Raw genomic sequence first — 13,180 nt, forward strand, 5'->3', positions numbered from 1 at the left:
ACATTGGGATGGAGGAAGGGGTACAGGGGAGTGGCTGGATGGGGGCACAGAGACATGAGGACACGGGGAAGGGGTACAGGTACACAGGGAGGATGGGTGGGAGCACAGAGACATCAGGGTGGAGTACAGGGAGACACAGGGACAGGGGAGTGCCTGGGTGAGGGCACAGAGACACAATGGGCTAGGTGGAGGGGGGACAGGGAGACATAGGGACAGAGGAGTGGCTGGGTGAGGGCAGACACACACATGGGACAGAGGCAGATGTGCCTAACTGAATGGGAGAGGCTAGGGGTCAGCCAGGGTCTGCATGGGGGAAGCTCCATAACAATCCCTCCCCGCCACCCCAAAAAACCTGTTCCATACTTTTCCCACCCATACCCAACAACCCTCCAAGTTCACACCCAGACTCCTTCCCAGCAATTTACTTCCCTCTTCCTCAGCTCCTCTGTTACCCCTGACTCCCCCAAGCCTTTGCACTGTTTCGGGGGGTGTGGGAAATACAGTTCTGTTTTGTAGTTTAAATAAATTATTACTCAGAGTTCTGTATTAATATACCTAGTATAGAATCTATTTGTCAAAAAACATTTCCTGAATCTTTTTTGTTACCTGTATTGTTACAAACATATTTGGTGACAGGTATTTTGAAAAAAATGGCCAAAATAATTGAAACTGGTGTGATTATAATTGTGTTATTTTGACAAATATGCAGAATTTTGCAGAATTTTAAAATATGGTGTGCAGAATTTTTAATTTTTTGGTGCAGAATTCCACCACGAGTAAACTAGAGCAATACTTTAAAAGAAAAAGGACAAGTCAAGTACGTCTTTTTTTTCCTGGGGTGGATCTTCAATGGTTTCATGGGAAAATAGTGTTTTAAGAAAATTTTAAATGAAGACTGATTCATCATGAGATGGAACAATGGCAATGAAAGCAGAAGCATGAAAACTAGTGTGGGAGAACACCAAGGGAGTTGTTAGAAGTTTTGTTTAGGAAGAGTAAAGGGGAGAGAGGCATAGGAGGAGATGAGAACAGAGCACATGAGTGCGGCACTTCAGAGATGAGGAGAAAAAATTTGAACTTGATAAGGAAATATAGTAAGAAGGGATTCACACAGAGGCACCATGTGTGTGAAAAAGAATTTGTAACAGTGGCAATTTGAATAGATTGGAACAGGGCAAGCAGATTGCCGTATTCTCTATATCATTGATTTGAGGGCACGCAAATACTGTAATTCGTGATGCTTAACTTTCCTGTATTCCCACAATCCCATCCACTACACACAGGCCCAGTCTATGCAAGTGCTGTATTTGTTTACTCCTGAGGGAATTTTGCGCTAATAAATTAAAAATTCTGCACCCAAAAAAAAAAAATTCTGTGCACAATATTTTAAAATTCTGCAAAATTCTGCATATTTTATTTGTCAATAAATAAATGTGGAGGCTCTGCCATGGCAGTGGGGAGCACAGGCCACTGGCTGTACAGAGATGGGAGATCACTCTGCAGGCCCCCCACCCACCTCAGGATACAGACTCTGCAGTGAGGCTGCACCTGACTCTTGACAGTGCACTGCCCCAGAAACAGCCCAGGGCCCTGCCCCTCCGCGCCAGGCGCACCAGGACAACAAGCGAGAGGAACAGAGTCTCCCATGCACGCACAGCCTTGGCCCCCAATCCAGGTGTGGGGCAAGTAGGCTCAGCCCAGTAGGATCAAAGTGTAGAGGAGCTTCGTGTGGGGCGAGAGGGTTCATTGTGGGGCAATCTGGGTGCAGGCAGCTTGGTGAGGGGTCTAAATGGGTGTGGGATCTGGATGCATAGGGGCTCGTTGAAGATTCCGGGTGCAGGGGGGTCCAGGTGATTGGGTGGTTGGGACTCGGCGGGGGGAGGGTCTGAGAGTGGAGGGGGATAGGGCTCAGCAGGGGTGAGTCCGGGTGCTGGGCAATGTTCGCTCTAATTTTTTCGACCCATGTGCAGAATTAATTTTGTTATGTGCACCAATATCAAGGTAATGTGCGGATGTGCGCCACCAGTAGAAACAAAAAACCTAATTATATATAACATATATAATATATATTATATCTATATATTTTTAAAAAGTTACCATAGGGATAATTACTCCAGTTAAGACAGGTTAGGCATTTTAGAACTCAGTACTCAAAGAATTAAATTTAAGCATAAGAGAGAAATAAATTATGAAATGCAGAGACCAGTCAAAAAACTAAAATAACAGCACTTTGAAAGAATAAAATTACAGAGAATATTATATGTGCATTGCAGGAAGTACCAAGTAACAACAAAAACAATAACACAAATATGTGTTGGGAGGTGAGTGTGAAAGAGACAGTGTGTGTGTGTGTGTGTGTGTGTGAGAGAGACACACACACACACACACACACACACACACACAGACTGTGTGTGTGTGTGTGTGCTGGCTGCTGGGGAAGTGTATGAGAGACCGTGCGCTGTCTCTTTAAGCAGAGAGGCACTCACCAGTGAAGGCTCGTACAGACCACAGCAGCCGCATCTAATTGCCAAGCCCTGTCCCCCTTCTCCCGCTCTGTGGAGATGGGGAACATGGTGTCCCCTCCCCCCACCTCACCTCCACCCCTGACATCAGTACCCCTTCCCCCCTGCCCCTCCCTGCACAGCAAGAGGGTCCCGGGAGCAGCTGGCCAGGGGCTCCAAAGCAGAGGGCAGGAGCAGCGCGGCAGCAGGGCAGCGGGGGGAGGAGCACCGGAACACACATCACGGCGGTGCACGGTTCTACTAATCAAGTGTGTGGCACTTTGACTCTTGCACGGCTGCGCAGCTTAGAGGGAACATTGATGCTGGGAGAGTGGGCCTTGGTGGGGTGGGGTCCAGGTGCAGCTAGTTGGGGCTCAGTGGGGGGGGAAGGTGAAGGCTTATCGGGGAAGTCCAGGTGCGGGGGGGCTCATCGGGGTGCAAATTCAAGGGGGGGCTCAGCGGTGGGTCATCTGGGTGTAGGGGGAGGGGCTCACAGAGGGTCCAGATGCAGGAGAGGGTGGGGCTTGGCAGAGTGGAGGTGTGGGGGGATGAGGCTCGGGGGGGGGGGGGGTCTGGGTATGGAGGGGTAGGTAATTTGGCCATGGTAGCTGATGTCCCTTTGAAGTGGGCAGATATTGGAGCATGATTGGAAAGCCTGGGACTATGGAGGAAGACATGGAGAGAAACAGCAGGAATCAAGAAAATATACAGTAAAGGTTGTTTTCCATGTTGTAAACAAGATCACAAACCATACAGAAACTCACCTTTTAAACAGTTTTAAAGTACTTATCACTATATCCTTCTAAGACTGAAATAAGAGGAAGAAAAGTGGATTGGTGGGTAGAACAGGGACTGGGTGTCAGAACCCTCAGGATAACATGATTTTTATAAACAATATATGTATACATAAATGTTCAGTTATTTAAAAAAGAAGTGTCAAATTATATTGCAAGGGAAACAACTGCTTTATGACAGATTCTGGGCACAATTCAAACACTGTCAATGTCAGCATATTTCCCTATTAGAAAACTGTAAACAGAATTTGAAATTTTGAAAGAAATATGGGCTAACAGATATAAAGATGTGTAACTATATCTCTATGTGTAAATAGCACTACGTTTAGCACTATGGACTGTGTTATAAAGACATGCTCTTTTACCACCTCCATGAGGAGATCCAGATACACAGTCCCAGTTGGACTGTAAAGTATTTCCTGGCAAACCACTCAGGGTCTGAATTTTAATACTCCTTAGAGAAGCAGTCACTGAATGGATTGCACAAAAGAATAAAATAGAAAGTCTACATTCCAGCAGCAACACACTTGCACGGAGTAGTCATTTAACTGGTCAGATTTAAAAAAAAAGGAATGTACAATGTTTATTTAACATAGTAGATATATTCTCTTCTTCCCATTATGTAGCACTACTCATCTCAAAGGACTTTGCATACTATACACTGAACACACATATACAGAAATACAACCTCCCCTTGGCAACAACAAGCCAGAACTCAGCACAACAGTAAGACAGATGAAAAACTGTTATCAAGGACAGTAGGAAAAACCCTAATCTTAGGAAGATGACATAGGACCTTTAGTATCGTCTCAGCAGACAGTACCTCTGTTTTTAAGCAGAAGACCAAACCACAACAAGCTACATGGTACTCAGTTTATATACCGTGCCTGTGATGAAAGTAACTAACCATCAACCTTCTAGAATCTGGATATGTTGGAGCATAAGGTCTGGTCCACACTTCAAACTTAGGTTAACATAGCTCCACAGTCCTGAGTGCAATAGCTATGTTGAACTAACCATCAGTGTAGATTCGACTAGGTCGAGGGAAGAATGCTACTGTCAACCTAGCTACTGTTGCTCAGGGAAAAACCTGTTACAGTGACGGAAAAACCCCTTTAAATCGCTGTATTCTAGGTTTACAGTATGGGTTACAGTGCCACATAGTGCCCATAGTGGAGGCACAGATAAAGTGTTGCAAAACTGATTAGGCCACTATCCCTCCAGCTCCATCAAGCAAGTACAACAAATAGATAATTATGTAAGTTTGTTGCTTCCTATTCAACCAAAAAAAAATGTATAATCCTAGATTAAAACAATCAGAGGTGTTAAAGGGTCAATCAGTTTATGGTCACCATTTTACATAACTTGCAATGTGTAATTTGGCAGAAGTACAGACATAATTATTTCTAATTAATTTTTCTTCAATACACTTCTAAACAAGAGGAAAATGAAAATAAAATGCATGTGACCACCTTTCCACCACGTGCAATGATGCAGTTAAGACTTATCTGCAATCGTTGCAGAGACAAAATTACTTCAAACTATGGCAGACATCCAGAAAAGGATGGCTTACAAGAATGATTCATATCATGTCTTGGGAGAAGCTTTCCCTTGTTATTACACTTAATATATTTAATGCAATTTTTCCTGTAGTACAGTAATTTAAGAGAAAACAATAACTGCCATAACTCTCAGGTTTCAGAGTAGCAGCCGTGTTAGTCTGTATCCACAAAAAGAACAGGAGTACTTGTGGCACCTTAGAGACTAACAAATTTATTTGAGCGTAAGCTTTTGTGGGCTACAGCCCACTTCTTTGGATGCATAGAATGGAACATATATTGAGGAGATATATGTACACATACAGAGAGCATGAAAAGGTGGGAGTTGTCTTACCAACTCTGAGATGCCAATTAAGTAAGAGAAAAAACTTTTGAAGTGATAATCAAGATAGCCCAGTACAGACAGTTTGATAAGAAGTGTGAGAATACTTACATGGGGAGATAGATTCTTGAAACTCCCACCTTTTCATGCTCTCTGTATGTGTATATATATATCTCCCCAATATATGTTCCATTCTATGCATCCGAAGAAGTGGGCTGTAGCCCACGAAAGCTTATGCTCAAATAAATTTGTTAGTCTCCAAGGTGCCACAAGTACTCCTGTTCTTTTTGCCATAACTCTTAGAGCCTTACATCTTCAGAGAGGTTTCCCAATATTCACTACTTAAAGCCAAAGCGGTAGAAATTATGGCAGGTTATTATTATTAAAGTGCTATGGCGATGGATTCTATAGAAATATTCGAGATTGATAATGACTTGAATACTTGAGAGTGGCAGAGATTCTGAATTATTTCTAATTTTGCCCAGTTCCGGCTCCACTTTCCAGATCTGTCCTCAAACCTATTAAAACCTGCAAAAAAAGTCCTCTCTGGGACTGGGCCCTGCTCCTGCTCACTCCTCCCTGCTACTGGTTAAGTCCCCACAATCACAGGTACAGGTATTATCGCTGCAAAAGGAAATGAATTGCATGTATAAAAAAAACTTATTTCACAAACTACAGATTTGGATAGCTGTTTAGAGGAAAGGTAAGACTTACTTGCCACCCCAGATGCAAAACCATAAAGCAATCCTCCTCCATCTGTCTGCTGCTGGAAGACATGGGAACCTGGGGGAGGGCTTCTCTCTTGTCTAATGAAGTTATATAATAATGTTTTCACAAGTCTGCTGGTGTATGGGAGACTGAAAAGAAAAAAATCTAATATTTATCAAAGTACATTAAGTAACTACATTGGTAACTGCACTAGAACTTAAAAGAGAGATTAATATAAATATATTTGCACAAGAGGGCAGGTATTAACCATGTGAATAAAAACTCAGAACTGGAATATTTAGCACCTCTACAGTGCATTCCATCCAAGCAACTTAGAGATCTCTTACCTAATCCCCAGAGGCTTAATTCAGTAAACATCCCAGTTTTACAGAGGGGGAAGCTGAGGCACAATGAAATTAAGTATCTTGTCTAAGGTTAAATAAGACATAAGTATGTTTAATATAATTTTTCCTGTAGTATAGTGATTTAAGAGAAAAAAATAAATGCCATAAAATTCTTAGAGCCTTGCATCTTCAGAGTGGTTTCCCAATATTCACTACTTAAACATAAAGCCAAGGAAGTAGAAATTATGGCAGATTATTATTATTTAAGTGCTAAGGCAATGGGTTCTATAGAAATATTTGAGATAGATAAAGACTGGAATAGTTGAGAATGGCAGAGACAGCCAGGAATAGATCCCAGGTATCTCCGCTCACAGCCCAGTGCTTCATCCACAAGACCATCATTCTTCTCTTTAATAAGGAAACTTAGTGAGGTATGCAACTTGACCAAGTTATAGGTTTGATGCCTCCTTTTGTTCTCCAGAATGTAAATGGTAGCCAGGGTTGTAGATACTTGTTTAAAGAGTCTCTCCTAATGCTGGTCACTTTCTCCATCTTAAGGACATTAACACGTATTAGAGTGGACTGATTTAAATCAAAGCAATTTAAATCACTGATTTTAATCAACAAGCAAGAAACCGTGATTTAAGTAATTGATTTTAATTGTATTTTGCATTTGTACATTTTAGTTATTTTCCCAAAGACAGGTTGAATCTCACTGATTGATAACCATTAAAATGTTTGATTTGCAACTACATAGAACCGTTACACTAAATTTAGTGTTGTTTCTTGCTAACCAGGAGGATACACTGTATACTCATTTATTTAAGCAATTATATAGCTTAACTTTTTACTAGTTGACTAATATTTTACTTGTGATTTGAGTCAAGCTCTATTTGGATGGAAAATCAAATTAATTTGAAAATGCACAAAAGCCATTTTTAATTAAATAAAACTGCCTTAAATGTATTGAATACATACAAAAAAAGTTTATGAAAACATATTTTTCATTTAAAATTAATTTTTGTAACCCAAGGAAGTATTTGTAGTTAGTGAATTGAACTGTTTGTTTCTGATCACCACATCCTTAAAGATTATAGAATTAATAGCACTAGTCCTCTCATTAGTTTTTATCCATAGATTGGAAGAGGAAAACAAGCTTTCCTGCTTTTTCAACTCCCATTTGGTTTATTAACTTTGAATAAACTAGTTCAATAACCTGAAATGAAGAAAATATTCTCTATGTAGTTGCAGATGAGGTTACTGCTTTCAAAAGCTGATTTAGCACCTTAGCAAACTCCGGTTCCCCATGCTTAGGCAGTGATTTCCACCAGTTCAGCGGCTTGACTCTCTTGGAAACTTCGCAGCAAATATGTACTGCTTCATATTTTTGTATTTAATTTCAAGGATTGTAATAGATTATAAATTTAGTTCTTAACATATGTTGTCAGTTTCAAATTTAATTTTAATAAATCTATTTTTAATTAATAAATCTCTATTTAATTTAAATTTTAAAAAAATCGGGGGGGGGGGGGCTATTTAAAAATTCATTGATTTTTATCCATCCCGACATTTATGCTGATTTGCCCATTGCTGTACATGTGCGCCAAGCACTCCATCAGCTATATAAAAAGGAGCAAGCAGCAACAGCAGGCCTATAGGAGAATTACTGTCTACAGCGAATATTGCCAGTGTTTATTTTTTGTTTCTCTTACAGTTTAGAGCTACAGCATAAACAGCCCTCAGGAAAGTGGGATTTTTTTAATATTCTTTCCCTTTTAATAATCTATGATGTTATCAGTAATGTAGTGATCCTGTAACAAGCAACTCTGCACAAGTGGACTCCTGCAGAGCCCCACTGACTTCAGCAGAGCACTGTATGGAATCGCTTGCAGGACTGGGGCCTACAGACTTACGTTCGTTTTCAGTATAATTTTTAAACTGATAGGATCCCTTCAATTTGCTCCATCATATTTTGCCCCCAAGAAGAACATTTTTATTCAGTGAAAGGAAATATACAGTTCTTATTCCATTATTCCTCTGCATCTTGGCTACATAAAACAGGTAGACTGTATTTTCTCCAACATTTATAGTTATGAAACTAGTTGGGACCAATTTACATTGATTAGTGAAACACATGACCTCACCTCAGTGACTCTTAGTGGTAGAGAAGAGAGTTGTTGGAACTAAATAAATTAAAGCAAGGGAAACCACCACAATATGTTTAAAAACAATTCAGAATTAATTCCCTAAATTCTCCAAAGCCAATGGGACTATTCATGTAAGTAAAGTTAAGTATATGATTCAGTGTTTACAAGATCAGGGCCTACTAAGCCTCTGTCTTTCACTTTCCCCATCTATACAAATAGGGTTCATACTTCCTTATCTGACAGGGAATAATTTCAGGAGCATTTTTGAGGCACTCAGGTACTACAGAGAGGAATACTATACAAAAAACCCACAGATAAAAGTAAATGATTTCTTTTAAAATAAAAGTTTTAAGTAATTAATAAAATTTATAAAGGATACATATCAAGTTATAAGGGCAAACGGGATCCAAAATAAAGCTGTACTGAAACCAGGGTGTGGGGAACCTTAAATGTGAAACATTTCACTAACATTTGGCAATGTTTTGGATTTTTTTTTTTTAAAGTGGCAGCATAATGCAATAAAAGTTATTACATGTTCCTCTCCTGACACTGTCTACAAGTACAACAATCTATGAACACAGAACAGAAGTTTATCAACAGCATGAAAAACGATTTGCTTTTCTCTGTGTCGAATGCAGCACTGTAATGTGACGTACCATCGGCCACGCATCAGGTATTTATGAATGACGCTCTCTCGCAGAATTTCCTTGTGAAATAGTTGGCAGGAAAGGAAGACAACAAGTGTCGTCACAGCTTCCAGGGAAATGCTGTATGTTATGTCTCTGCAGGGAGAAGAGAGAATAGTCATAAGGATTAAGCTATTGTTTCTATTTACAAACTGACTTTTACATTATCAGAAAATGTTCTAAATTTATGTTTATACAATGCTTAGCACATTGGGCCTGTATCCAATCTATGCCTGTTTCCGAAAAAGCCTCCCCCCCGCCAAAAAAAAGGAGGCTGTATTTTAAAAAAAAAAAAACAACCACATTTAACTACCCAAAATATACAGGCTAAAATTTTAAATTTTTGACCAAGCTTAGTCACTCACTAAAATAATGCATATATCTTAAAAACTGCTCTGACATTTACACTTCATACACATTTGTTTTAAAAGTGAACAAAGAAAATTGAGAGGCCAGCTCTGATACAGGAAATATTTAGGGACACCAGAGGGCACTGAGACCAATGTGGATGCATGTTGCTTGAGCTCTAAAGAGGCCCACAGGGAATCCCCAAACGTCCCCTAAAACACAACATCTAACCCCAAGAAATATTGCACCAGACTACTGAAACCCCCAAGATGCCCTGTAGCTCACATCTTCCTCTGATTCCAAAAGCCCCAAAAAACCCCAAAGATCTGCCTCCCCAACTTCTACAAACAAGATAGTGCCTGAGCCTGATGGAGTGCAGCTGATGACTGTCCCACAACAGGTGGCTACAAATACTGTTGAGATTAAATCTACAGTTTCCGCCCTACAGTCCACCATGACAGAGATTCAGATGGACAGGTGAAGTGGAAGATGACTTCAAAGAAAACAACTTGCAGGTTATGAAGAACTGTAATTATATCAAGACTATTAAGACCAAGCTAATTGAGCTAGAAAACCACTAACAACAATGTAACATCAGGTTTGTGGATGTCCCTGAAGGAACAGAGAAAGGTAAACACTCTGAATTTGTCCCTAAATTGCTAAGTATGTTGCATCTGCTGGTAGATTTTTGTTTTGATATAAAACAGGCACACTGGGCCCTTGTCCCCAAGCCAGCTCCAAGAAGTCGGCCTAGAGCACTGATTGTGAAATTCCTGAAGTTTACTACTAAGAAGCTTATATTGCAAAAATCCAGAGAAAAGAAAGAGCTAGTATGGGGAGAATCAGCAATTAAAATACAACTCTTTCAAGATTATGCCCATGATGTGGTTGCAATGAGGTCAGCTTTTAACCAAGCAAAACAACTGGCCAGGACGATGGACTTGAACTATTTTATTAAATATCTGGCAATGCTCCATCTTACGAATGGCAAGACGACAGCATCATTCAGTTCTCCTTAAGAGGCAGAAAAATACCTCACAAATCTGCAAACTCCTCCTACACAAGAGGAGACATCTAGGGAATGACCCAATCATATGGAATTTATGTACTGCTCTCTGAGCTCTGATATGGCTGCTCTAAACAAGTTGATAAGTGCTAGGTTGATATTGATATGTTAGTTTCTTTTCTTTTTTCTCTCTCTGATTGGGGTTCAAGGGCTATCATCAATTTACTTCCTATTGCCTTAATTCATGGGAAAGGAGCATCAATGTAAAAACTATCACTGGATTAGTAATTACATATCATGGTTTTATTAGATGGTGCTTCCTTATGGACCAGTGGATCAATGTTCTATTAGTAATAGGTGCTTACTATAGTTGTAATGTTTGGGGCCCCAGGGAATGTGAGGATATCCAAGTTTCACCTTATCCAGCTGCCCCTCTGGGTGTCAAGTGGGTAATTTTGGACAGTTTAAACAGATACTTCTATCTGATTGTAGGGTACTACTATGTATTTCTCACACCACTATCTTTTCCAGGGTGTTTTTTTTTTTTAAACTTATTTAATTCCTTTCTGCCCCCTTCTACTACCCTCCCATGCAGAGAATTTCCTTCCCACTCCTATAGAATATGTTCTGGGAAGTAACACCCACCACTGGATTATATAACTTTTGCTGCTTAGATATGCAAGAACTGTATGCTGCTTGGGAAAACGTGCCATTTCTCATTTATTCATAAAGTGACTATGTTTTATCAGGTATATTTTAACAATGATGGCTCCCATAATTAAATAAGTCTCCTAGAATATAAAGGGCTTTAATAATCCTTTAAAAGGAAAAAATATACTCAATGCTTAAAAAAGAGAATGTTGGCATTGCCATGCTCCAAGAGACAGATCTGACAGAACTTGTAGCTTGTAAACTGAATAGAGATTAGGTAGGCCTCTCATTTTCTAGTAGCTTTAATTCTAAAGCAAGAGGCATTGCCATACTAAATACATACAAAGTTGAATGTTAATATTCTGAGCACAAGTTCTGACAGTGAAGGCAGATTTACTGTCCTCAAGGCTGAAATTCGCAATTCTATAATCATCTTTGCCAATCTCTATGCACCAAACCAGGATGATCCCAAATTTTTTCATAAATATAAATTACATGGCCCAGGATATTGTTAGTAAAGCTGGAGACATTAAACTTCTAGACCAGGTCTTTGATAAATCTTCTCTATCTCCATATAAGAACACTAATACTCATCAGGTGCTTCATACATATATAGCTGATTCAGGTTTACAGACTGTGCAGAGACTGGGTAATCCTACAGCTAGAGACTACAGGCTTTTTTTCTGCAGCTCATTCAACATAATCAAGTCTTGTGACATTAAGAAATAGTCCAGACTTGATCAATTTTGCCTCTGATTGTAGCATTAGTACTATTGTTACATCTGACCATACTCCTATACATGTATCTTTTAGCCTCAAGGGCATACACCCACAACTAAAATGTGGAGATTAAATACCCACTTTAAGGGCAGAAGGGACCATCATGATCATCTAGTTTGACCTCCTCCACACATTGCAGGCCACAGAATCTCACCCACCCATTGCTGTAATAGATCCATAACCTCTGGATGAGTTATGGAAGTCCTCAAATCATGATTTAAAAACTTGAAGTTACAGAGAATCCACCATTTACACTAGTTTAAACCTGCAAGTGACCCGGGCCCCAGAAGGCAGCACAAAAACAGGGTCTCTGCCAATCTGACTTGGGGGGGAAATTCTTTCCTGGTCCCAAATGATGATGATCAGTTAGATCCTGAGCATGTGGGCAAGAACACCAGCCAGACACTTGGAAAAGAATTCCCTGTAGTAATTCAGAGCTCTCCCCATCTAGTGTCCCATCACCAACCGTTGGAGATATTTGCTGTTAGCAGTCACAGATCAGCTACATGCCATTATAGGCAGTCTCCTCATACCATCTCCTCCATAAATTTATCAAGCTCAGTCTTGAAGTCAGTTTGTTTTTTTGTCCCCACTGCTCCCCTTGGGAGGCTGTTCCAGAACTTCACTCCTCTGATGGTGAGATTAAATACTTCGCTGCTGTTTGATACATCATTTATTAACTCTAGCCAGCAGGAGCCAGAACAGAAAAACAAAACATATGTCCCCAGTGCTTCATCAGCTCCCTCATTTTGGGAAGCCTTTTAAGCATTAATCAGAGGCCATATTATCTCTTATGCCACCTTTAAAAAGAAATGGAGAGAACATAGAATTGATAGCCTTGTGAAGGAAATTAAGACCTTGAATGTAGAATAAGCTTCTGTCCCCTCACCAGAGAGACAGAACCTTCATCAATCAAAGATATGAAATCCAACAAACACTGTCCCAAAAAGGCTGAGTTTGCTTTATTCTGTTTAAACAAAATTACTAGGAATCTGTCGAGAGAGCTGGCAAGCTGTTGGCACATAGACTTACGCAAAAAGGCTAACAGAAATAAGACAGTAGCTCTTCACAAACAGCAGCAGTAAATTATATACACCAGAGTCAGATATTAATAAGCAATTTCAACAATTTTATTCAAAACTATATTTAGCTAAAGAGGAAATCAGTAAAGATGCGCTAGATAACTTTTTTAGTGGACTGTCTCCACCACAGACTTCTGACTCTCTGAAGGAATTTTTAGATGCCCCTCTAAAAATCGCAGAATGGACTCAGCTATAAAAGAAATGAAGCATCTAATCTCATAGAATCCACTGGACATTTCATAAGTTTTACTT

At 39.9% G+C, this 13,180-nt stretch overlaps 1 protein-coding gene across 3 annotated transcripts in view; it reads right to left on the reverse strand.

Annotated features, from left to right (window-relative positions):
• DYM (dymeclin) overlaps positions 1 to 13,180 on the reverse strand; it is a 348,564-nt gene that overhangs the window by 251,922 nt on the left and 83,462 nt on the right. For all 3 annotated transcript variants that reach the window (XM_065405941.1, XM_065405940.1, XM_065405937.1), the window contains exons 8-9: positions 9,032 to 9,157; positions 5,891 to 6,033 (exon numbers count right to left, since the gene is read on the reverse strand). In XM_065405941.1, the coding sequence (XP_065262013.1) occupies positions 5,891 to 6,033; positions 9,032 to 9,157 (269 nt within the window). The remainder of the gene's footprint in view (positions 1 to 5,890; positions 6,034 to 9,031; positions 9,158 to 13,180) is intronic.

This window comes from Emys orbicularis, chromosome 6 (assembly GCF_028017835.1).
Source record: "Emys orbicularis isolate rEmyOrb1 chromosome 6, rEmyOrb1.hap1, whole genome shotgun sequence".
NCBI lineage: Eukaryota > Metazoa > Chordata > Testudines > Emydidae > Emys > Emys orbicularis.